Source organism: Sturnira hondurensis, unplaced genomic scaffold (genome assembly GCF_014824575.4).
Source record: "Sturnira hondurensis isolate 20B ecotype Veracruz unplaced genomic scaffold, ASM1482457v3 Scaffold0010128, whole genome shotgun sequence".
NCBI lineage: Eukaryota > Metazoa > Chordata > Mammalia > Chiroptera > Phyllostomidae > Sturnira > Sturnira hondurensis.
In genome coordinates, this window is record NW_028082759.1 from 34991890 (window position 1) to 35016258 (window position 24369).

At 35.8% G+C, this 24369-nt stretch overlaps 1 protein-coding gene across 1 annotated transcript in view; it reads left to right on the forward strand.

Moving 5' to 3' along the window:
- CUNH8orf34 (chromosome unknown C8orf34 homolog) overlaps positions 1 to 24369 on the forward strand; it is a 300229-nt gene that overhangs the window by 90303 nt on the left and 185557 nt on the right. The window contains 2 exon segments of the mRNA XM_037058678.1: positions 4909 to 5081; positions 16519 to 16685. Of these exon segments, the coding sequence (XP_036914573.1) occupies positions 4909 to 5081; positions 16519 to 16685 (340 nt within the window).

Sequence of the window (24369 nt, forward strand, 5' to 3'; positions counted from 1 at the left end):
ACAAACATGTTGCTTTATAAAGAAGAGAAAACATTCAAATAACATGGAATATAAACAAATGTTGTGCTGATAACCAGTGGTAAGAGAAGCTGAACTCATTGTAGGTTGGCCCCTGGGTAGGCTACTTGGAGAGAGGAGGCCTGGTCTAAGGTAACTCCTGGGACAGCTGAGTTTCCTGCTGATAGGAAATACAGAGCAAACCTGTTCCCTTTGGGAGAACTTTTGACGGGAAATGCTTTTCTCATTAAATTTGAGTATACTTGCTTAAGAACCTCAATATCTAGGGACCTCTAGTCTTAGGAGGGCAAAGTGAATTTATACATTTGGAAGGAATATTACATTGTTTAGCACTGAAATTCTAAATGATTTGTTTATCTGTACACTTAAAATATTTTCAAAAATGCGTCTTATTTGGTGTGCACTTAAAAACAATTTCTGCTGTGTCCCGATGTCTGTGGTGAGCTGTGGGGAGGGCTGAGAACCGCTGTCTCTGCTGAAACACTTCCATAAAGACTTACTGAAATATATTCACTTAGCTTACTCAAATACAGGCAGTTCATCCAAAGAAAAATGCATTATCTTAATTTATTACAGGTAAATAGACTACATTCTTGAAATTTTAGAGATATAATAATTTTTTAAAGGGCTGATGTTTTTTAAAAAAAGCTTTGTGCATTCCAAAAAATAAAAATAGTAGAGTCACAAAAAAAGAAAAAAAATTGTAGAGTCACATTTTTCTTCCTCTATAAAACGCTCACCTCCTGACTGCCCTGCCCTCGTTTGCACGTCTTCGCAATGCTCCTGCATCAGCCCCTTCTCACTGAATTTCTGCAGGAGTGAAACCGACCGCATATCGAACTGTTTATCTTTCTCTCCTTGCTCTGCGCTCCAGCAGCACTGGCATCTCTCATTTATTTCATTTCAAATAAGCAAACAGGGAGGGTTATTTTTTTTCCAGATTCTCTGCAGTTCTCACCTTTTGAGCATACTCAACTCTAAATCCTATTTTCCTTTCTCATGTGTGGTGTCAGGACCTATTTCTCGTTACCACCATCAGTTTCTTTGGCCCCTCCCTTCAATGTTGAGCTTGTAGTGAGACAAATCTCTCAGCCCAGTTCTGCCCCCTGCCGCAAATGAGAATAACATTGAATTAGTTATCCAACCTTTGAACTATCTATGAAATAAAACTTCAGGGCATGGGACTTGGAGCTGGAGGCAATATCTGGAAGGATCTTTGAGTCATTCCTCCTTGGGAGTTGAGTTGAGAACCCCCCAGGGGAGAGCGCCAAAGTAGATTCACGGTAGAAACTACAGCCCGAGGGCAGCAGCAAAGGGTAGTGAATTCCACTTGGACAGCCCAAGGCTAAGGCATGACTCAATAAAAAGTCACTAACTTTTAACAGTTGATGTGCAGAAATGTACTAGGAATCAAAAATTCAAATTAAAAAACTGAACTGATATAATTTTTATCATAAAGAAACTTTGAATTAAACCTGCTGCCTCATCAATTCTCTGCTCCATGTCTCTGTTCGTATTTACAACTAAGTGTCTGTTCTTACCCAGCTGGCCCATTCCTTAGGTTCAGTTTACCGTGTTTTCCCCCAGGTATATCACACAGAGAGAAGTGGTTTGAATCCGTCCACATCCTTAAATAAGTGGTCTGCTAGCATGGGTACAGAATTCTATAGTTTTAATTGTGCTATCCCAGTATAGTAATTCATCTGACACAATTGGTCTTGTAATTGCCATCATCCCATTTTGTGGTTGGAGAAAATGAAATTCAGAGAAGTAATATTTCAGAGACACAGGCCAAAACTGATTCTAAAGCTGTAAATGAATTATAGATTTTTAAAAATCCTGAAACATGTCTTTGTCTTGATTTGCTTTCGGAACCAAATTTAGGTTTAAAATTTAACAATTTTGTTCATTTTAATTCTCATACTTCAAATAATATTAAATAGTAGCAGATGAATATGCCTTTCTAGATATTATGAAACATTAATTTGATTGTATGACTTCACAGCTGAAAACCATTATAGTGCTTTGATTTTCTGACTCTGGGAACATGAATATGGAAGGAATTTAGATTAGTTGCTAAGTTACACCAACATTATTACTAAAATATTTGTTACATTTTTCATTGTGGGCTGGGAATCAATAGTAAAATATACAACTACTTTCTATTGCTTGTTATCACTTGGGTAAATGTCTATCAAATATGTCCTAGTCATATTTCAAATATTGTATAAGGTGTTTTATTGGTATATTAATTAATATTACATTGTATATGTTGCAATACTATGTTTCTGTTGTATCATTTTATTTGTATATTGTTTCTGAGCATTGTGAAGACTCAGAAACCAAGCCTGAATTTTTAAGGAATTGATCAAGACTCTTGTAATACTAAAAATTACAGCTAAACATAATTTGAGCAAAGCCTGTGCCCCTCAGATCAAGATTTTAGATTAGATATTTTCTTTTTTTTAATATTTTTATTTATTAATTTTTAGAGGGGAAGGGAAGGAGAGAGGGAGAGAGAAATGTCAATGTATGGTTGCTTCTCATGGGTCCCCCGCTGGGAACTGACCTGCAACCCAGGCATGTGCCCTGACTGGGAATCGAACCGCGATTGTCTGGTTCACAGGCCTGTGCTCAATCCACTGAGCTACACCAGCCAGGGCTTAGATTAGATATTTTCTCACTATAAGACTAATGCATATTTATCATAGAATATTGAAAAGACATGGCTGTGCCAAAAAGATAAATTAAAATTAACCTGCATTAATTTTAATTATCTTTAATTAAAAAATTAATTAAATCTTTTAATTGGTTCCTGCATTTAAGTGGTTCCTGCATTTNGTTTGAATCCGTCCACATCCTTAAATAAGTGGTCTGCTAGCATGGGTACAGAATTCTATAGTTTTAATTGTGCTATCCCAGTATAGTAATTCATCTGACACAGTTGGTCTTGTAATTGCCATCATCTCATTTTGTGGTTGGAGAAAGTGAAATTCAGAGAAGTAACATTTCAGAGACACAGGCCAAAACTGATTCTAAAGCTATAAATGAATTATAGATTTTTAAAAATCCTGAAACATGTCTTTGTCTTGATTTGCTTTCGGAACCAAATTTAGGTTTAAAATTTAACAATTTTGTTCATTTTAATTCTCATACTTCAAATAATATTAAATAGTAGCAGATGAATATGCCTTTCTAGATATTATGAAACATTAATTTGATTGTATGACTTCACAGCTGAAAGCCATTATAGTGCTTTGATTTTCTGACTCTGGGAACATGAATATGGAAGGGATTTAGATTAGTTGCTAAGTTACACCAACATTATTACTAAAATATTTGTTACATTTTTCATTGTGGGCTGGGAATCAATAGTAAAATATACAACTACTTTCTATTGCTTGTTATCACTTGGGTAAATGTCTATCAAATATGTCCTAGTCATATTTCAAATATTGTATAAGGCGTCTTATTGGTATATTAATTAAGGTTACATTGTATGTGTTGTAATACTATGTTTCTGTTGTATCATTTTATTTGTATATTGTTTCTGAGCATTGTGAAGACTCAGAGACCAAGCCTGAATTTTTAAGGAATTGATCAAGAGTCTTGTAATACTAAAAATTACAGCTAAACATAATTTGAGCAAAGCCTATGCCCCTCAGATCAAGATTTTAGATTAGATATTTTCTCACTATAAGACTAATGCATATTTATCATAGAATATTGAAAAGACATGGCTGTGCCAAAAAGATAAATTAAAATTAACCTGCATTAATTTTAATTATCTTTAATTAAAAAATTAATTAAATCTTTTAATTGGTTCCTGCATTTAAGTGGTTTCTGCATTCAGATGAAAGTATTAAAATTTAGTCTTATAATTGTTTCTTCCAACAAATCAAGCACTATCTGGCACACAGTAGGTACTAATAAATATAAGACAAGGAATAAATTAATAGATTAATGTAGAAATGATGGATATACATCCATATGAAGTTTTAAACAAAATTAGATAATAAAAATAGGTATTATTTCTTTTAAAAAATTTTGTTTATTTATCTTTAGAGGGGAAGAGAAATGTCAATGTATGGTTGCCTCTCGTGCGTCCCCTGCGACCCAGGGATGTTCCCTGATTGGGAATCGAACCATGATCCTTTGGTTTGTAGTCCTGTGCTCAAATCCACTGAGCTACACCGGCCAGGGCAAATAGCTATTATTTTCTAACCTGCTCTTTTCCACTTACCAAGATAGTCTTAGTAATTACATGTACTCAGTATTCTCATATCATTTTAAATGATTAAATAACAAATATTGAAAATATCACTTAAAGAGCCACATCATATCCAAGAGTATGAAAGGAGATCACTTTGACATTTTTGAATTAGCATAAGATATCTGTCAGTGACATCACCCTGCTTGGAACCTCATCTGGATCCTTTAAGTCCAAAGTACCCCCAGTTGGAGGCAATGCGCCTTCCAGCTCCATCTGCCTCCTCTTTCCCTGGTGTCCTGGCCCCATTCCTCTTTCCTCCCGCAAAATTACTTAAAATTTCCCAGCGACACCAAATTCCTTCGCTGTGTGGGCCTCACAGTACGCTCTTCCTTCAACCACAAACTTTCATCCTGAGAACACACGTGCAGCTTCCAGATCGAAATAGACGATTTTCCTTCTGGGTCTTTTGTGACAGTGACCTTCAGGATCCAGCACAAACAACATAGAGTAAGTGATCCCGTAGTGATGCAGAGAACTGAAATTTTAAGTTAATTCAGAAAGAAAAAAGGAACTTTTTGATGTGAGGAAGCAGTTGGAACTCTAGCCAAATTATTTCCTTGTTGTCCTAGTGATGAGAGTAAATAATCTCTGGCGACACATTCTTTTCTCCTCTTCAGGAAACAGTGGCCTTTAACTCCTCTCTTCTGAGACCCTGTGTGATTGGGGAATGGATCGGTCGAGAAGAGAATGATGCTGATCCATTAGCAGCCGAAATGCTGCAGCCCCCAGTTCCAAGAAGTAAAAACGAACAGTGGGAAAGTGAAGATAGCAGCTGTAGCCCTGCAGGAAGGTAAGATTAAAGGACATCTGAGATTCTGAATATTAATCATTACAAGGTAAAAGCCAAATAAATCCAACTGTATGACTGGCTGAAATAACCCTTAGCAATTTTATGTAGAAAATTGTGTTGAATCCCCACAAGATAAACATCGATTTCTCTGCTTTAAGGTTAGAGTGCTACTTGATTTGCTTTTGGGCTTTGGTTGTGATTTTTTTCTTTGCATCTGAGAAAATTACCATTTCTTTGCTACTAATCCCAAACAGAGAAATAATTTCAAGGCTATAACTGTCAGTCAAGACTTTCTATAATGTTGGGTGGGGCATGGCTGACTGTTAAGAATTGGAGGTATATATATCTTTATAATAAATGTTTTCAAAGTTGGGGGTCACATACTCAGAAGAGAGATTGCTAGGTAGTATCGTAGCTGTGTTCTTAATTCTTGGACAACCCCCCATACTGTTTTCCACAGTGGCTCTACCAGTTTACATTTGCTACCAGTGTATGGGGGTTCCTTTTTCTCCATAGCCTTACCAACATTTGTCAGTTCTTGACTTATTGGTAATAGCCATTCTAACAGGTACAAGGAGGTACTTAATTGTGATTTTGATCTGCATTTCCTGGATGGTTAGTGAAGTTGAGTATGTTTTCATGCATCTATTGGTGGTCTGTGTGTCTTCTTGGGAAAAGTGTCAGTTCATGTAGAGGACATGAACTGGCCCCTTTTTTTAATTGGATTGTTTGTTTTGCTGTTGTTGAGTTGTATGAGTTCTTTTGGATGTTTAGCTTGCAAGTATCTTCTCCCCTTTGGGTAGTTCTCTTTGTTTTGTTGATGGCATTTTTGTGTGTGTGGTGCAGAAGCTTTTTAGTTTGGTGTAGTCTCATTTATTTATTTTTGCTTTTACTTTTCTTGTCTTTGGGGTCAAGTTCAAAAAATACCCTTTCAGAATGAGGAACATAGAACTGAAGGCAGCAAATGAATAGACAACAGTATGGTGGTTAGCAGAGGTAAAAAGGGTGAGGGTAGAATGAAGAGGGTCAGGGGGGTCCAATGTATGGTGATGGAAGTAGACAAGTCTTTGGGTGGTGAGCACACGATACAATGTGCAGGTGGTGTGTTATGTGATTGTACACCTAAAACCTATGTAATTTTATTAATCAATGTCAGCCCAATAAATTTAATTCAAAAATAATGGAAGAGGAAGGACTTCTGAGGTACAAGAGACATATAGTCAACAGGGAAAAGAAAACTATTGAATGTATACTAGACAATACAAGCCAGTGTTAGTGTGGAATATGAAGAGTCAAACCTTGGTTAGAACCATTTAAGCTTAGAGTTGGTAGCTATGATGGCATATAATTACTTATATTTTCTTTTGTTTCATGTTTAAAACTATCACGATTTCTGATATTTGAAAGTCCACATGTCATTTTACTCGGGCCTGTGTTGCTCAAAATGGTGATGGGAGATTTCCTGTTTCCACATGCTGATAGAAGGGGAATGTTCAGATCATAGGTATCAGAAAAAGGTATGTGTAGAATAGCCACTTTTGTACTAGCCGTTGCAATGAGTGACATTTAAAACAGTAATGGAAACTCCTATGGGGAAGTTGGAATGAGAAAGTGTTATGTGAAGGATGGCCTGCAGGATATGGAGGAAATGGATACAAAGACTCACAGCCTGAAATCACCACCTGAAATGTGGCAGGGCTGACGCTTTCTGAGTGTTGCTGGATGAGCATCGGACAAAAGCTCTTCCTCTACACAGTGTAGCCACAGCCACTTTGTATATCCCACCTTAGATTTAGCAGCAACAGTAGCTATTCTTTCTCAAGGAGAAAATTGTATTCCCTGCAATGCAATAGCTCTCAGGTTTTTTTTTTTTTTTTTTTACTTTGACTTACCACTTGTCTGCAGGGAAGGAAATTCAGAATACTCACTAATGTGCTTCAGGATGTAAAAAATGGACTCTATTTCCATGAGAAATAACTTTTAAATTATTTAAACAGTTTGAGTGTCCTAGAGCAGGAGAATAAAACCATTTTTTAAAATCCATTTACCTTCTTTTGTGAAATGCCAGATCAATTTCACCTGTCAATGAGAGTAATTTTATTTTTACTATCAGGCATATGAAACTCACTAGACCTTTATCTTTATTCATTGCTAGAACTTTAGTTCATAAATGTGAAATAGAGAAATGTCAACTTTCATTCAGTCATGATAATAATTGGAGCTATTTACTGCCAGTGTTGGTGTTTCTGTTTTCTCCATAGCTTCAGTGAGCTCTTATTTCCTCTGGAATACCCATTAAAGGGAATCTTTTCTGCAATCCTAATTCCCTTCCTTATTCATACAAATCTCTCAAGTAGTTGTTTAAAATAGTTAAAAATGTTTTCAGTTTTATTTTTCTCTGTCTTTAAATTATAAGTTGAAGTATTACCTATGAAATGAAGAAAGTGGTAAAATCCTGGCCCGATGCCCCTGTAGAGCTGAAAGAATGCATGCTTCTCTGAACAAAATTTAAAGCATAACAATAAAATATGGATTTTGAAACTATATCTCTCTCATCTTCTAATACAAAACAGGATTTCTAAATTTATACCAGGCATTCATACAGCATTAGATTTGTTGTGGTTGAATAAAAACAGGTTGACAATGGTGGGCAGGATTGAGGTGGGGGGTGGGCAGGCCAAGGGTGAGCAATGGGGGAAAATGGGACAACTATAATTGAACAACAATTTAAATATTTCAAAGTAAGTATTGAGAAGAACTTTTTAATGGCTCTATAGTTTGCAACTATAGTATTAGCATTTGTCCTTAAATAGTAATGAACTTGTGCTATAACTTAGCTGTGCTAAACATTCACAAACTACATGATACTCTAGACTCCTGAAAGAAAAGACTTAATTTTCAAAGATGACTTCGTCCATTTCTCACTCCCCCACTGGGACTGGCACTTCGTCCTTGTCAACAGACATCTGTTATGTGAGTGAAGGAGACACAGAGGTGGCTTCCATCAGATGTCTGCTAAATGGAGCTTATTTATAAGGATTGTTTAATGTCCATCCTAACTTTTTGCCCTTTTCCTATCTGTTTCTCCTGTTGTTTGATGCTCAAGTCTCATTTGAATGGCTCTTATTACAACACTCAATTTTGGGTACATAGCCAACTTTTCCTTTCATTCAGAATAATACATATGCAACAGGTTGGTCTTGCACCTTTAGATTAGAGAGGATTAAATAAAAGGCATAGTGAACTTTAAGAGCCTTATGGGGGGTGCAAAGCTACCCACAATTTTTTTCCTGGAAATTCCTTTTTTTTTAGTAGTGTACTTTATCTGAACTTCTCTTTAGGTTCTGCAGTGCAGCATTGTATAAAAAAGGTAAAGAACTTTAGTACACGTTGCTGGATAAGTGCTGGTTCAAAGGCAATTATGAGGGCAATATGGAGAAATTATTTAAAAAGATGAAAGCTATTTACATGGAGTCCGTGACCCCTTTACAGTCTCTGGGCGGACTCCAGAGACTGTGACTCTCTTGAAATTATGGGCAAATTGTTGTGTGTTTGTGCATATCGACATTTTTCTGCCCATCTTTCATAGATGCTCAAAGTGGTTCTAAATTAAGGACAGTTTAGGAAAGAAATTAAAGCAGCCACACTACAAAAAGAAGGGGGATTCACAAAAGAGGCAAATGTCTGGGGAATGATGGAAGGTTTTGGGGAATGATGGGAGGTTTTTGGCGATTGTCACTACTAATTGGTATGCACTGCTACAGCTTCTCTGGCCATTCAGGGGGAAGATGTGTATGTTCGTTGCACATTTAGAGTTATTAAAAACAATCATACTTTTGTAATATAAAGTAAACAAAAATTAAGTTTAATAAAAGTATACAATTCTACTTTAAGCCATCTTAATTAGCCTTTGCAATACCTGGGTAATGGAGTTCCTAGAATTACTTGCTGAATTGTAACGTGAATTGTAAATAGGCTCATCAAGGCTTAAAAGCCTAATGAAATGTCTCTAAGTTGAACCACATTATTAAAACAAGAACAATATCAGTAAGTAATATAGTTGGGTAAACTGGCCTTATTAGTTAAGTGAGCATTGTTATTAGAAGGTAAATAGGCCAAAATAAAAAGAAAATCTTACAACTTGGAAATATATATATTTTTCAAATGAAAACCAAAATCACTTCCCATTAAGAAGTTTTCCTTTTCATTAAAACTCCTAATTTTTTTTTCTATATCTGTAAACAAATGCTGGAAATGTTCCCCTCTTCTTGAGAGTTCCCTTTATCGGCATCAAGAGAAAAACAACACACAAGTGAATATAAAAATATAAACCATAAATCCAAGTAGTATGATAAGAAACAAACCAAAATAAAAAAGAAATGTGAGAACAAAGGACCTTAATAGTGTCAGATTTTGACTATGTGGACATGATAGAACTTTGGCAGAGACTAAATGAAACTTCTTAATTTAGGAATACTCTAACATGTAAATTTTATGTACAAAGAGTGTTGATTAATCAAAATTCAATTTTCCAAAGGCAACAAAGAACAGAAACTTTAAAAATATCCAAAACATGCAAAAATTATACTCTATGACTTACTAATTTCTCTTTAAAGCCCAAAAAGTGTGTAACTAAATCATACACTTATATCACAATGTTGATGATGTCATTTTTGTATGTTCAAAATAAGAACTCATAGGCTCATAGATGGATTCTTATCAAGCAGGCAACGTTTGGGACTTAATCAGAGGTTAGGTCTCAGAGCCCAGCATTATCTTCATGATCAAACCATGTATTTTAATGTGACTAATAAAAACAGGTGGTTCACCCCTCATGAAATACTTTTGGCTATTGTTGGCTGATGAATAAGAGTTACAATCCATAACTTGTCATTCGTTCCTTATCTTTCACATTTTGACGTTTTTCTTTCTTCTGTTTCACTACCAATTTTTCTATTTCCTGGATTTTCATGTCTCTCAAGTTGGAAGACTCATATACATCCACTTAAATTAATTCTTATTTTATTTAGTGTGCTTTAAAAATAAGGTTTAAATTTACTTATTGAACATTCACATAAGCTAATGTGCTAGAAACAGGGTGAGATCAGTGAGAAAATAAATGAAAATCCTAGATTGAAAGTACTCCCTTGAAATGAAGAGAATGAGAAGGAACTGTGCCTTATTTCTGCAGGTCAGTGCCCACAGTGCCTTATAGATAGCATGTAAAAGAGGACAGAGATCTCATGCATAAATCAGAAAGCATAGCAGTTATATGTGAAACTTTATGACTTCAACAACCTGGGCCTTAATGCAAAGAGAACCTTTTAGTTTCTGACCCAAGTCAAGAGAAAGGGTTTAGGTCCTGTGTGCTAGGATATGGTGGTGTGATGTGAACTTCAGCTCGTGGGGCCTGCCACATTGTGGATGAGGCATGAGAAATTCACACAGACTACCAAGTCCTGTGGAGGAAAAGGAACCGCATGGCTTTTCTCTCAAGAGGAGGAAAAACTGCAGCCCTCCCCATGACTGACCGTTATTTCTTTTCTGGGCACATTACATGATGGTCCTCATTTACTATGCACAGGTTCACTTAAGTGGTTACCTTTTACAGAAAACAAAGGAGACAATGCGGCTAATCACATCAGAGAAGAAGGATATTTGCAAATGCAAAGGGAAAAGTGGTTGAACTGATTACACTTGTCCTTTGAAGGTTTAGCATGGATTTTAGGGAGTTACTTTGTAGTAAATGCTACTGCCTCGATTTAGGGTGAGAGAGTTTTAGCAAAAGCAAGTTTCATATCAGTCTAGGTACAATTCAGGCCTGATTCCCCATGGGAGAACCTATCTGTGGGTATGGGTCCTGTCTGGGTTCACACCATACAGAACGGTCTGCTACAGTGGTGAACTAAAGCAAGCTTAGAATACAGGTCAAGAGAGGATTCATCCAGTTTTCCACCAAAGAAAGCATATGGGGTCAGACAAATTGGATGCTTGTGAAACAGGCTAGAACAAGGTCAGTCACCTGGGAAGAGTGGGATTGGGAGGAAGAGGGGAAATGGTCAGAATGCAGGCCCGTCAACAGGGAGGAGCAAATCTGCACCTGGAGGGGTGGCACATTGGAATGGAGGGCATTAAGGCCACTTTTCATTGAATTTTGGTTTAAAAATTACCCTTTTAAATCAAGTCAAATTGGATACCTAGAGTGTATTAACACAACATTAAGATATTAACTAGCTATTCTTTTTCATATGGCCGAAGGACTTTTTTGGTTGGTTTTCATTTTTTTTTAATTTAAATTTAATTTATTTTCAATATTATTTTGTATTAGTTTCAGGTGTACAGCATAGTGGTTAGACAATCATTTACTTTACAAAGTGATTCCCCTGATATTATCAGTACCCACCTGGCACCATACACAGTTATTACAATATTATTGGCTATATTCCCTATGCTATACTTTCCATGTGGGATGTTACTGTTCAAGAAGAGACATGTAAATATTTAGAACACTGCCTGTTGTGTTCTTTAAACATATAATGGTCCTACCACTTTAGAGAATGCTTTATGTGTTTCCTCTATCTTAACCTATTTCACACTCATGAAAACATTATTATTATCCTCATTTTATGAATAAGGAAACCAAGTCCCAGAGTGATAATATTACTGGCCCAAAACTGGGTAGCTATTAAGTAGCAGAGCCAGGCTGTCTTGCTTCAAATTCTGCACCTTTGGATACTTTGCTATATTGCTTTTCTTCATGGAGAGGTTCTAAGAATTCCATAATCACTGAGATTTAGGTTCAATATTTGGATAAGAGAGGACTCAGAACCCTAAGTGCTCTTAGGAACACCCCAAACCTATCTCTCCCCACCTTTTGCTTCCCTGTGGCAGAGTGCTATGTCCTCTCTCATGGTGCAATTTCCACTTCCACAATCCATAGGCATTCCTCATTAAAAGCAATATGTATATCTTTTATCATAATCAAAACTGAATAGAGCTGAAGTTATGAATGAGTATTATTATTTTAAAATAATTTGACTTCAATAAAATATTGTATATGTAAATTCCATTTAGCATGTTTGGTCTATCAGCTAAGAAATCTAAATTAAAAATTTTTTTGTTTGTTTACTTCTCAATAAATAAGGTTGATCAAGGAATACTTTAAAATCATTACATTATTTCTCAGCTTAAAAGACACAGATGAAATTATTCAGAAGACAGATGCCATGGCAAGAAACTGGCATAAACTGACATCCATCAGTTTGTAAATGAATATTTGTATTATCTCTACTATTAAAGCATAAAATAATCTCCCTCAATTGAATTTGAATTATACTGATAGTTACTAAAGACAAATATTTTGAAAGGGATGCCTACTTTCATCACCGCGAGAGTTCCTGTTTAAGTCGGGAACATACGTTAGGATGGAAGTTAAAATTGAAACAGGTTTTGTTGATAAGCATATGACTTCATTATCAGTTTTCTTATTTTTCCCTCAACTTTTCACTTTGAAAAATATCAAACTACAGAAAATTTGAGAGCAGTAATATCAGTATCTACATACCATCCGCACGTATCGCAGATTAACATTCTGCCTTTGCTTTATCTATCTCTGCAGATAGATCAATCTATTTTATTTTGTGCTATTTCTTTTTTTTCTGAACCACCTGAAAATAGCTTATAGGTATTATAATGTGTTAAATCCTTAATTCTTTAATATTCATTTCCTGAGAATAAGGTATATATTATACAAAAATAGTTGTATATATGATACAACTACAATATCATTAGTATACCATAACATTTAACAATGACACCATAAAATCATCTAATATAGAGTTTATATTCAAAGTTCTCTAATTTTCCCAGTGAAGTACTTTATAGATTTTTGTGTTTTATTTTTTTTATTTGCTTATTTGTTTCTTTTTTATGCAGTATCCACTAAAGGATCACATGTGGTGTTAGGCTGTCGAGTCTATTTAGTCTCCTATAATGTACAACAGCCTTGTACCTTTGTTTTCTTTTATAACATTGATATCCTAGTAGACTACAGGCAATTATTTCCAAATCTGGAGATGTCTGATTGTTTCCTAATCATTAAATTCAGATTAAATCTTTTTGGCAGGAATTCCACATAGGGGTATGGTGTGCCTCCTCATTTGACCACATCTAGAGGTTCATAGTGTCCGTTTGTGCCATGATTGTTGGTGCTGAGTGTGGTGACTTGGTTAAGGCCACATCGACTGAATTTCTTCATTGTAAAGTTGTCATTTGCTCTCTGTAATTAACAAGTCATCTCTCAGCGCTACTTTGGAAGAAATGGCACTGACTCTCTCAGCTCCTTCCCCTTAAATACAACTAACTATAAACCTTGGAAATAATACAAAAAAACAACCAAAGTAACTTTCATGCTGTGAAAATATAAAGAGGAAGAGGGCATGGTTAGACAGTGGCAGGCAATTTAGGATACCCTCCCAACAGTCTAGGCCTGGCATTTCCCAACCCCAAACTAGCAAGAGGAGATGGTGGCCCAGATAGGTTCCTTTTCCCCCTAAGCAAACACAGTCCTTCCAAGGTCCCCAGGAGAGCCTGTTTGCACTTACCAGGGAATCCACTGGGAGTCTCACTCACAATAAGCAGTCAGAGGGCAGGCTGTCCTTTCCTGCCAAACTTGAGATGACTCTTGAGACTCAACGGAAGATACCCATCACTTTAGTGCCTTTTACTGACAAACGATACCACCAAAGGGGGTCTTTCCACAACAAAGCTTGCCATGGGACCCCTTTTTGTCCCTGTTGTCACAAATTCCCTTTGACTACCTAAGGCACCAGATGCACAACCTTGAGAAGCTCCTTCTGCCCCTCAGGGAACACCAGCAGGTACAGGGGAAACCGCAGTGACACCAGACGCATCGGGTGGACTGAAGCCACTGTACAGGAGCTCTGAAAGTTAAATTCTCATTGGAACCGAAAGCAACAAAAGCAGACCAGGTGGCTGCCTTCTAAAATAAAAGAAAGAAATAGGCCCAGAGACTCCTAAAATAATAGCAAATTGTGCTAACTACAGTAAAAAAATTACCACCTACATCAAGAACCAGGGAAATCACACCTTACATGAGAAAGGTAGTCAGTCAACTAATGCCAACATTAGGGTGAAGTTATCTGGCAAAGATTTTATTTTTATTTTTATTTATTTATTTATTTATTTAAAAATATATTTTATAATTATGTTATGACAGTTGTCCTATTTTTTTCTTCCTTTTATTCCTCTCCACCCTGTATCCCCTCTCCCACCATCATTCCCCGACCTTAGTTCATGTCTATGGTTCATACATTTAAGTTCTTTGGCTTCTCCACGTCCCATACTATTCTTAACCTCCCCCTGTCCATTTTGTACCTACCATTTATGCTTTTTATTCCCTGTAAATTCCCCCCCAATCTCCTCCCACTCCCCACTGATAACCCTCCATGTGATCTGTATTTCTGTGAAACTATTCCTGTTCTAGTTGTTTACTCAGTTTGTTTTTGTTTTCTTTTTAGGTTCAGTTGTTGATAGTTGTGAGTTTGTAGTCATTTTACTGTTCATAGTTTTTTATCTTCTTTTTGTGAGAAAAGTCCCTTTAATATTTTATATAATAAGGGCTTGGTGATGATGAACTCCTTTAACTTGACCTGATCTTGGAAACACTTTATCTGCCCTTCCATTCTAAATGATAGTTTTGCTGGACAGAGTAATCTTGGAGGTAGGTCCTTACCTTTCATGACTTCAAATACTTCTTTCCAGCCCCTTCTTGCCTGCAAGGTTTCTTTTCATAAATCAGCTGATAGTCAGCTAATGGGAACTCCTTTGTAGGTAACTGTCTCCTCTTCTCTTGCTGCTTTTAAGATTCTCTCCTTATCTTTAATCTTGGGTAATGTAATTATGATGTGCCTTATTGTGTTCTTCCTTGGGTCCACCTTCTTTGGGACTCTCTGAGTTTCCTGGACTTCCTTGAAGTCTATTTCCTTTATGGCAAAGATTTTAAATTAATGTGTTTCCTAAAATAGAGTCAGAAGACAAAGTGACACCATTCTTCCATCAGATGTTAGATTACAATGTGTGGCTGACTTTCTTCAGTGAACATGCATCTCGTAATTTTCTCTGACAGTGTCAGAGGCACCCAAACCCTCAGCCGTCCTACTTTACAGCAGTTTTTCATTTTGGATTTTGCCCCTTAAATCTACTAACTAATTCTGTTTTGTTTTGTTTTTTTTTAAAAAAACAGCAATCAAAAAACTGCTTCGACAAGCAATTCCAAGTTCCCTTGAAACAAAGGAGAACACAAAATATCAACAAATAGGCATGTCAAAAACGAACCAGATGAAAGTTATGTAACTAAAAACCATATAAAAGGAATTAAATTTTGTTGAATGGACCCAGTAATAGCAAGTTATTTTTTGGATATCAACTAACTGATTCTAAAGTTTGTGTGGAGAGGCAAAAGACCCAGAACAGTGAACAGATTACTGAAAGAGAAGTACAAAATTGAGGAACTGATACTACCTGACTTCAAGACTTACTATAAATATGTAGTAATCAAGACAGTGCATATTAGCCAAAGAATGTGCAATGGAACAGAGTAGAGAGCCCAGAAATAGCCCAGGAATACAGTAAACTACTCATGACAAAGGAGCCAAGGCAATCTGATGGAGCAAAGATAGTCTTTTCAACAAGTGGTTCTGGGACAACTGGACATCCGCATGTTTGAAAAAAATGAACCTAGACAAAGATCTTACATTCTCCACAAAATTTAATTCTAAATAGATCACAGGCCTAAGTGTAAAACGCAAAACTGTAAAACTAGAAAATAGTAGGCAAAAACCTACATGACCCTGGGTATGGCAATGACTTTTTAGATACTACACCCAAGGCACAATCTATGACAGAAACAATTGATTAGCTGGACTTGATTAAAATGAAGAACTTTTGGCCCTGGCTGGTGTAGCCCAGTGGATTGAGCATGGGCCTGCGAACCAGAGGATCGAGGTTCGATTCCCAGTCAGGGCACATGCCTGGGTTGCAGGCCAGTTCCCTGCAGGCCAACTCCCAGCAGGGGACGCACGAGAGGCAACCATACATTGATGTTTCTCTCCCTCTCTCCTTCCCCTCTAAAGATAAATAAATAAATAAAATCTAAAAAAAAATGAAAATAAAAATAAAAAATAAATAAAATGAAGAACTTTTGCTTTATACCCCCTTGAGAAATAAGGTACCAAAGGATGTCTGAGAAAGTAGACAGGATCTGTATTTTCATTATCCTCGGGGGCATTTTTACTAATATGCCCCTACATTTGCATAGCAAAATAATTGAATGAAATGTTTGTTGGTTTTCTTTACTTGCCACAGCTAATGCATCATGCCATCATCACCGAAAGTTAACACTTAAATATTTCCTCAGCTTAAAGGTGGAACCCAAGACCAAAGGACTGAAACAACGGCAACAGCAACACAAGAAGCTGCTGGCAGCGATGCTCTCTCAAGATTCTTTCGAGTCTGTTCACAGCCCTCCTCCTTCTGCAACAGAAGAAGACATTGATAATGAAGATGATGCAATGGAATTGCTGGGTAATTTTAAAAATTAATCATTTCTCTTTTCTTCTCTGGCATTGTAAAAATGTGTCGTGACTAAGAGATTTTAAAAGTTTCAAATAGTCTTGTCTTAGGGAAGAGAAAGAGTTTTAACACATATTTTATTTGCATTAGACTTTTATGAAGTTCCACCTAAGAACTAAGTTGAAATGACCTAAGCATGTGAACTGTCAGAGTGTATTTTGTGCTTTGTATATGCAGCCCTTTGCCTTCTGACTATTTAATCAGGCTTATTCTGTGTGCCATTGTGAAAAAGATTCGAGTCTGTTTGCTTTATTCTCTGATGGTAATTGCCTTGGTCACTATCAATCTTTTGTTTATAAAATGTATCCAAGCTACATGTTTCAGTCCTTATCTTAAGATGTTCCCCTGGTATTTCAAGGATGTTTCATAAAAACAGAGTAAAATTTAAAGAGGCAAAGAGTAAATAATGTTTATCTCTTCCATAAAAGTAGGGGCATTTGTAAAGATTTCAACTTTTTTACAGGCCTGTCACTTTCATAGGAAACCTTACTAATGTTGTATATGTAGGCAATCCTTTTATAGCCATTGATGGAACTTTTGTGTCGTCAGAGATCTTTTCATAGTAATGTTTAAAAATTGAACTTCCCTTTGGCAAACCATTTTTCCAAAGCAAGAATGAAATTTTATTTTGGAGAAAGTGATTCACATAAAAAACAATGTTTTTGTTTCAGTGCTATCAATTATTCTATTCTAAATAACTGGAGCAATTTTAAATGCTTTGTAACAATATACTAGTATGAGAGTAAATAGTCATTTGAGAGCTTCAAATAAGTTTAACATAGAATATTGAGTACCAGAAACATACATTATTTAAAATTTTTTTTCTTAAATCATATATTTTGGTTTTAAGTGTTTATGGCAGTAAACTACTATCATTATAATAAATGATGTCAGTCTCAGAGCACAGGCAGTTAGTCAGCAATGGCAGATTCACTGAGGTTTTCTGGCTATGACTGCGTTTACCCCAGCACTGGGGGGCTGCTACATCATGGCATTTTCTCTTTGTGCCATTGGCCTCTCCTCTCTATTTTTCTTTAAGGACAGTTAAGCCTGGGTGCTCCTTAAAAAATACTATCTTCCCCACCTCCAAATCATTAGTGTGGCAGAATGCCAGATGTAATGGTGGTATCAATTTCTGTTTAGCAAATATTTACTGAGAACTTGCAATGTGCTAGGCAGTGGCCTTGGTCCTGGGGACATAAAAATAAAATAATCATAGTCTCTGTTTACAGGAACTTGACCTTCTAGTGTTCAAGATGAAATGTAAATAGATGACTCTAGCAGTGTTTGATATGGGTGCTAATCCGATTAAGCTCACAGTGGCATGTAGGGATAACACCTGATGTGGAAGTAGGAGACAGTGGTCAGGGAATGTTTCCTAACGAAACTGATACCTGAAGGACAAGCAGGTGTGTATTCAGCGGGTGGAGTGTGGTCATTACCCTTGCGGGTTTACTCTCATGGGAATGAACTCTCTTGCAGCTGCGCTCCAGAGCAGAGCCTGTGAATCGTTCCTCTGCTTCAGTCAGTAACAAAGAATTGACACTGGGTTGTGCTGATACCCTCCTTTCTCTCTCTTTCCTATAAATGACTGCTCATGGTTACCATGAAGGCAACTATCCCCTGCCAAAGAATCTTCTGAAGAAATCTGGGCATGCTCAGAATCACTTTGGGATTCCTGGTAGCCTGGGCAGAGCAGAGGAAACCATAGAACATCAGTGATATCTCACGGGATTTTTTAAGGAGACTCAGGTGTCCACTCAGCTGCTCTCTTCTCAAGTTCCTGGTCTCCCAAGAGGATTGGGTTTAGGAGACTACCTAATGTGAGCAACTGATAACTGGTCTTCATTAATTTTTTTATTTAGACATTTTAGCCGTGGTTCGAGTAAATTTAATGTAACTGTGAGAGACAGGCAATGGCTTGGGCTTTCTCCATGTCATTCTGCAGGTCTCAGCACAACTGGCTGGTGGTACACTGCACTGCTCTCTAGGGAATAAGGTTTTCCTGCAATAACATTGGATGATCCAAGTCCCCTGGGCTGTCCCCTAAAATAAAGCCACACACAACCTTCCCTGTTGCCTAGGTGTCTCGTGAACAAAAGTGGCAGAGCAGAAAGTTTTGTCCAGAAGATGACTTCACCCAGATCGTTTGTCTAGGAGAAATGTCATTTGGGTATGATATGTGTTTGACTTTAAGGCCCACATACTCCTATCCATTAATGGCATTTAATTATTCTAAAAATACACACTTAAAACACAAACTTAGAGTTTTCTTCAAAAGTAACTAGTGTATGTAAATATATTACTTAACAATGTTACTTATGTCTTTCACTAAGGTAATGGCTCATATTTTATATACGATCAAAGAGATGTATAGTACAGAATAACTTCAGTGCATACAAGAGTTAAGAGTATTTTCAGTCATGATGTAATAACAGTTTAACATGCCATGCATATAGTAAACAAGTTATTAGCTTTTGAGGCCTGACATCTTGAGTAGCCTTATATATCTCTTAATAGTCCATTGGATTTCAGTGAGTTCATCGGTACAATACTCCTAAATCTATTTAGAAACTATAAAAGTCTACCTTCGTAGCCCTTTAGTTTTTTACCACTTTGTTTATCATTATAAAATTTTAAGACAGTGTTTTTGAAACTCTGCTTCTAAAGAAGGACCTGGTTGTACTTATTTGAAGAAAATACAAATGCTAAGCTCTTGAAAATGTCATGAAATTGCATTACAGTGCATAGAATTAGTGTCAAATGAGACAGAGGCATCTGGTATGTAAAATACCTTCTTGAATCTATCACATTTTATAGATGGGTTAGCTATAGTTTATGTGTTTTAAGACTTTAAATCATCATTGTTATCTATACCATGATTTAACAAGCTGAAAATTTTATTTATTATGCATGTGAAGCTCTCTGTAAGCTTTTTTGAAGTGATAAGTAAGTTTATGTTAATATAACAAAGGATTGTTCCTCAGTAAAACTGGCTGATTGAAGGGGGGAAAACCTTTTAGTGGAAGTAGTAAAAGTCAATAAAAGTATTGATCCTTGTTTTGTTTATTAAGAAATGTAGCATTGTTAATACGTGCTAATATTTCATTCTTCACAATTGTTTAGCTGCATCTGTGTGAATTTCTTTTCTAAATGTATTGGGTATGTGAAAAAATTATAGTACAGCATCTATAATTTTTTACATAAAAATATTTTATGAAAGATTGCTTTAAATACACTTATAAATTCATAGAATAAAAGTAACTTAATATGGAATTAATCTATATCAAAGAATAAAATATCCAAATTGTAGAATGTAAGTATAACAATTTTAAGCACCTATGAAACTAGTGCTGTGATTACAGAAGGTATTGAGTGGAACATCTGCATGTCACCTTAAATTAAGTAACTCTCGACTTCAAATATAAGATATCCCCAGGTATTTTAGTAATTGAGCTAGAAATTAATGACCATTATAAATTAATTCATTTATAATGAATAAAGCATTATAAAGAATCATTATATATTTTAGTTATTAAAATAACTTGGAAAGTCAAGTTACAGTGGTACAAGATACAAAAATATGTACTTCATTTCATTAATTTTTACAGAAAATTTGAGGGACTTCGTTAGTTTCAAAGATTTCACCTTGTAAATGTGAGCCTATTTTCATTATATTACATGCATTTTTTCTCTTTATTGTTGATGAAATGCTGATTGCAATTAATTTTTTATTATTCTTTACTTAAAGTGTAACACAAAGGACACAACTACTTATCTTAGACAGTTTTATGGGATAGTACTTTAAAAAGTTTTTTAATGATTTCATAGAGTTGATGATGAGGCTAGTACTAAAAATCACACTCTAGAGATGCTAAAAAAGAACAAAAAACAGGATTAGTCATGCTTTATACTTTCCAGTCTTATGTCAGAGTGATGTAAAAATTAAAACTAAGGTTATATTACCAAAACACATAAGATGATTACAAATATATATTTGTTTTAACTTTAATAATTAATAACAGGTATTATTATCCTGGTATTCTTTACAGAATACAATAATCAAGTTTCCAAAACCTGAGTATCTTAGCAAATTCCATAAAATATAAACTTAATTTTCTAGAGGGACTTATATTAAGATGATCCTTTGTCAAATTTTCTTTTGCATTTTGAAAGTAAACATTCACTCTCTGTTCTGCTTTTCCTTTTATTAACTGGAGACTTCTTAAAGCAGAAAACACTCATATTTGCAAAATAAGAACACGCATTTCACCTGATGAGAAATGGGTGTCGTCACTCTCGTACGTGAGTATGTATGTGGGAGGGGGCTTAAATGTATCCATGTACCTGTACGTGAATGACTAAAAGTGTGTGATTTCGGTTAAAACATGTGGGAACATGCACACACACTTCATTTCCTTTGAGTACGGACTGTTGGGAATATCAAGACAACAGAAAAGTGGTCACTTTAAAATGAAGATTCTTTGTAGAAAAGATTATATTGAAAAGCATGAGGACTTCCAAAATTAAATTTATGAATGCTTCAGTTGTCTGTAAGATCGCTTTAAATACTATTTAGAAATTCATTCAGCATAGTGCCAGAGTAACTCGATGTGGAATTAGTACATGCCAGAGAGACCACTAAATATGTGGGATGTCAAGATAAAACAATTTTGAGCACCAGTGAGTTAGTGCTTTAAAACTAGAACATACTGAGTAAGTTATCTTCCAAATCATCTCCATCGAAACAGACCTTGTTTTTAAATATAAGACATTCTCAAATGTTTCAGTAGTTTCACTGGTAATTAATGACCACAGTTAAACACTCTAGAAAATTGGCACACATATTTTTGAATGTTCACTAATTGAATTAGTATAATGAAGAATCTAGAACCTCACACAGATGTATGAAAATATATTTTACATGCCAAGTAGTGAATATTTCCTCCTGTTAAGCCATGTGATATACAAGAGTGGGCAGAGGTAGGTTTGGAGTTGTGAGTTGTCAGCATACCTGCCTGGGATGCGCACCTGCCTGTCCCAGGTCAGAGCACATTCGTGAGGCAGCCAAATCGATGTTTTTCTCTCACATCGATGTTTCTCTCTCTCTCTCTCTCTCTCTACCTCCCTTCTCCTCTCTCTAAAAAATTAGGTAGCATGTCCTTAGGTAAAGATAAAAAAAAGTAAAGCAAAATGAAAAGAGCTTCAGTGAACAGTAGGGCAATATAAAATGATAAAATATTTCATTAGAATTCAAGAAAGAGAGGGAAAGGAAAAAAGATTTTAAAATAGTGTTCAGTTTTGTTTTTCAAATTTGATGAAAAATATAAGCCTACAATACAAGTTCAGAAATCGTTAGGCTCACAATATGAAACAATTTTAAGTAAACAGAAGCTGGTACATGTAAGTCACCAGCAAACTTGCACTTTGAGAATAGTTACAACCAGCAACTGGAGAAAACCAGCAACTGCAGAATCAAAGTATCTGATTTCAGTACTTATCATAAGGCTACAATAATCAAGACAATGTGTTATTGACATGTAACTTGACAAACAAATCAATGAAATATTTTAAAGTTGAGAAATAGATTTGGTCAATTAGTTTTCAAAAAGGCATTAGGCAATTCGATACAGAAAAGAAAATGTTTTCGAGCATTGGCATGGGAACAATTAGATAGATGTAAAGAAATCGTACCATAACAAAAATTAATTTTAAATGAATTATAGACACAATCTAAAGGCAGACAAAGATTTCTTAGAGATAAAGTAACTGATGATAAAATAAAAATTTGATAAACTAAACCTCATTAAAATGACAAACTTCTCAGGAAATAAAAAGAAAGTCAAAAGATAAAATTTTAAATGTAGAAGGATGCCACTGGCTGAGAGAAAAATACAGACATCTGACAAAGGGTTTCTATCTAGAATGTGTATAGAGCTCCTACAAATCAATTTTATTTTAATTTTTTACCCTCTTTTTTTCTTACAGCATAAGAACTTCACACACTGAGGTCAGACTCCACAGTTGATTTTTTTAAAGATTTTATTTATTTATTTATTTTTAGAGAGAGGGGAAGGGAGGGAGAAAGAGAAGGAGAGAAACATCAATGTGTGATTATGTGTCATGTGTCCCCCACTGGGGACCTGGCCCACAACCCAGGCATGTGTCCTGACTGGGAATCAAACCAGCGATCCTTTGGTTCACAGGCCCATGCTCAATCCACTGAGCTACACCAGCCAGGGCATCAATCTTTTTTTTTAAAGCACAAGTTATGTAATAAAAGTGGGCAAAAGCTTTCAATAGGCATTTCACAAAAGGAGATAAACAAGTGGTAAATATACATGTGAACAGTGTCCAATATGCAAAATAAAGGGAAATGCAAAATAAAGCAACATCGAAAGACTACTTCAAACCAACTAGAATGGCCAAAATTAAAGACTCTCAACACGAACCATTACCAACAACGTGATGTGGCTCTGTATGTCAAAAGTTGCTCATAAGAATGAAAAGTTTTACAATCTCTCTTTATAAAATTCAATATATACCTTCACTATAGGTATATAAGGTAATTCACTATGGCCTAGGATTTTTTCCCAAGAGAAATAAAGCATGTATCCTCAAACATTTTGTATATGAAAACAGTTTCACCCTAAATAACTCAAACAGAAAATAATTGAAATTATAATCACATGGAGAACGTATAAATAAATTGTGATATATTTACACAATGGAATACTGTTAAACAATAAAAATGATTAAGTACTGATACTTGTGACAATCTGGATGGATCTCATTGCTGTGTACGAAACTGTCCTCCCACCCCCAATTCTTATGTTGATGCCATAGCTCCTAATGTGATAGTATTTGGAGAGAGGACTTTTGGGAGTAATTATTAAAGTTACATAAGGTCATAAGGCTGGGTTCCTAATCCGGTAGGACTGATGGCCTTATAAGAAGGAGAGAGCTACCTCTCCCTCCCCCTCCCCTCCCCCTCTCTCGCCCCTCCCCCTCTCCCTCTCCCCCTTCCCCTCTCCCATGTATACACACACAGGAAAGGCCATGTGAGGATATAATGAGACAGTGGCCATCTGCAACCCAAAGAGAGAACTCTCAGAAGACATTGACCTTGCTGACACCTTGATCTTGGATTTTCCAGTTTCCACAACTGTTAGAAAATAAATTTCTGTTATTTAAGCCATCCAGTCTTAAAGATATTTCGTTATGGTAATCTAAGCCAATCACGATACTTATAAACATTATGTTGAACAAAGGAAACCAGAAACAAATGACTACATACTATACCATTGATAATTTAATCAGGAGAAATTCAAGAACAGCCCAAACTAATCTGTGGTGATAGAAATCAGAACATAGTGGGGGTGGAGAGGGGTTGATATGAGAAAACTTTCTGTGGTGATAGAAATACTTTATATTTTCACTGAAGTGTTCATTACCGGGGTGTACATTTATCAGAACTCATTACAGTATACAATCAATATCTGTGCATTTCTCTGTAGATTTGAATTTTCAGAAAAATAAAATAGAAGTTTTTATTTATTAAAATCATGGCTGCATAATATTACATCATGAGAATATTCAAGGAGTTAAAATTAAATTTGATGTTTGTTATTGTTCC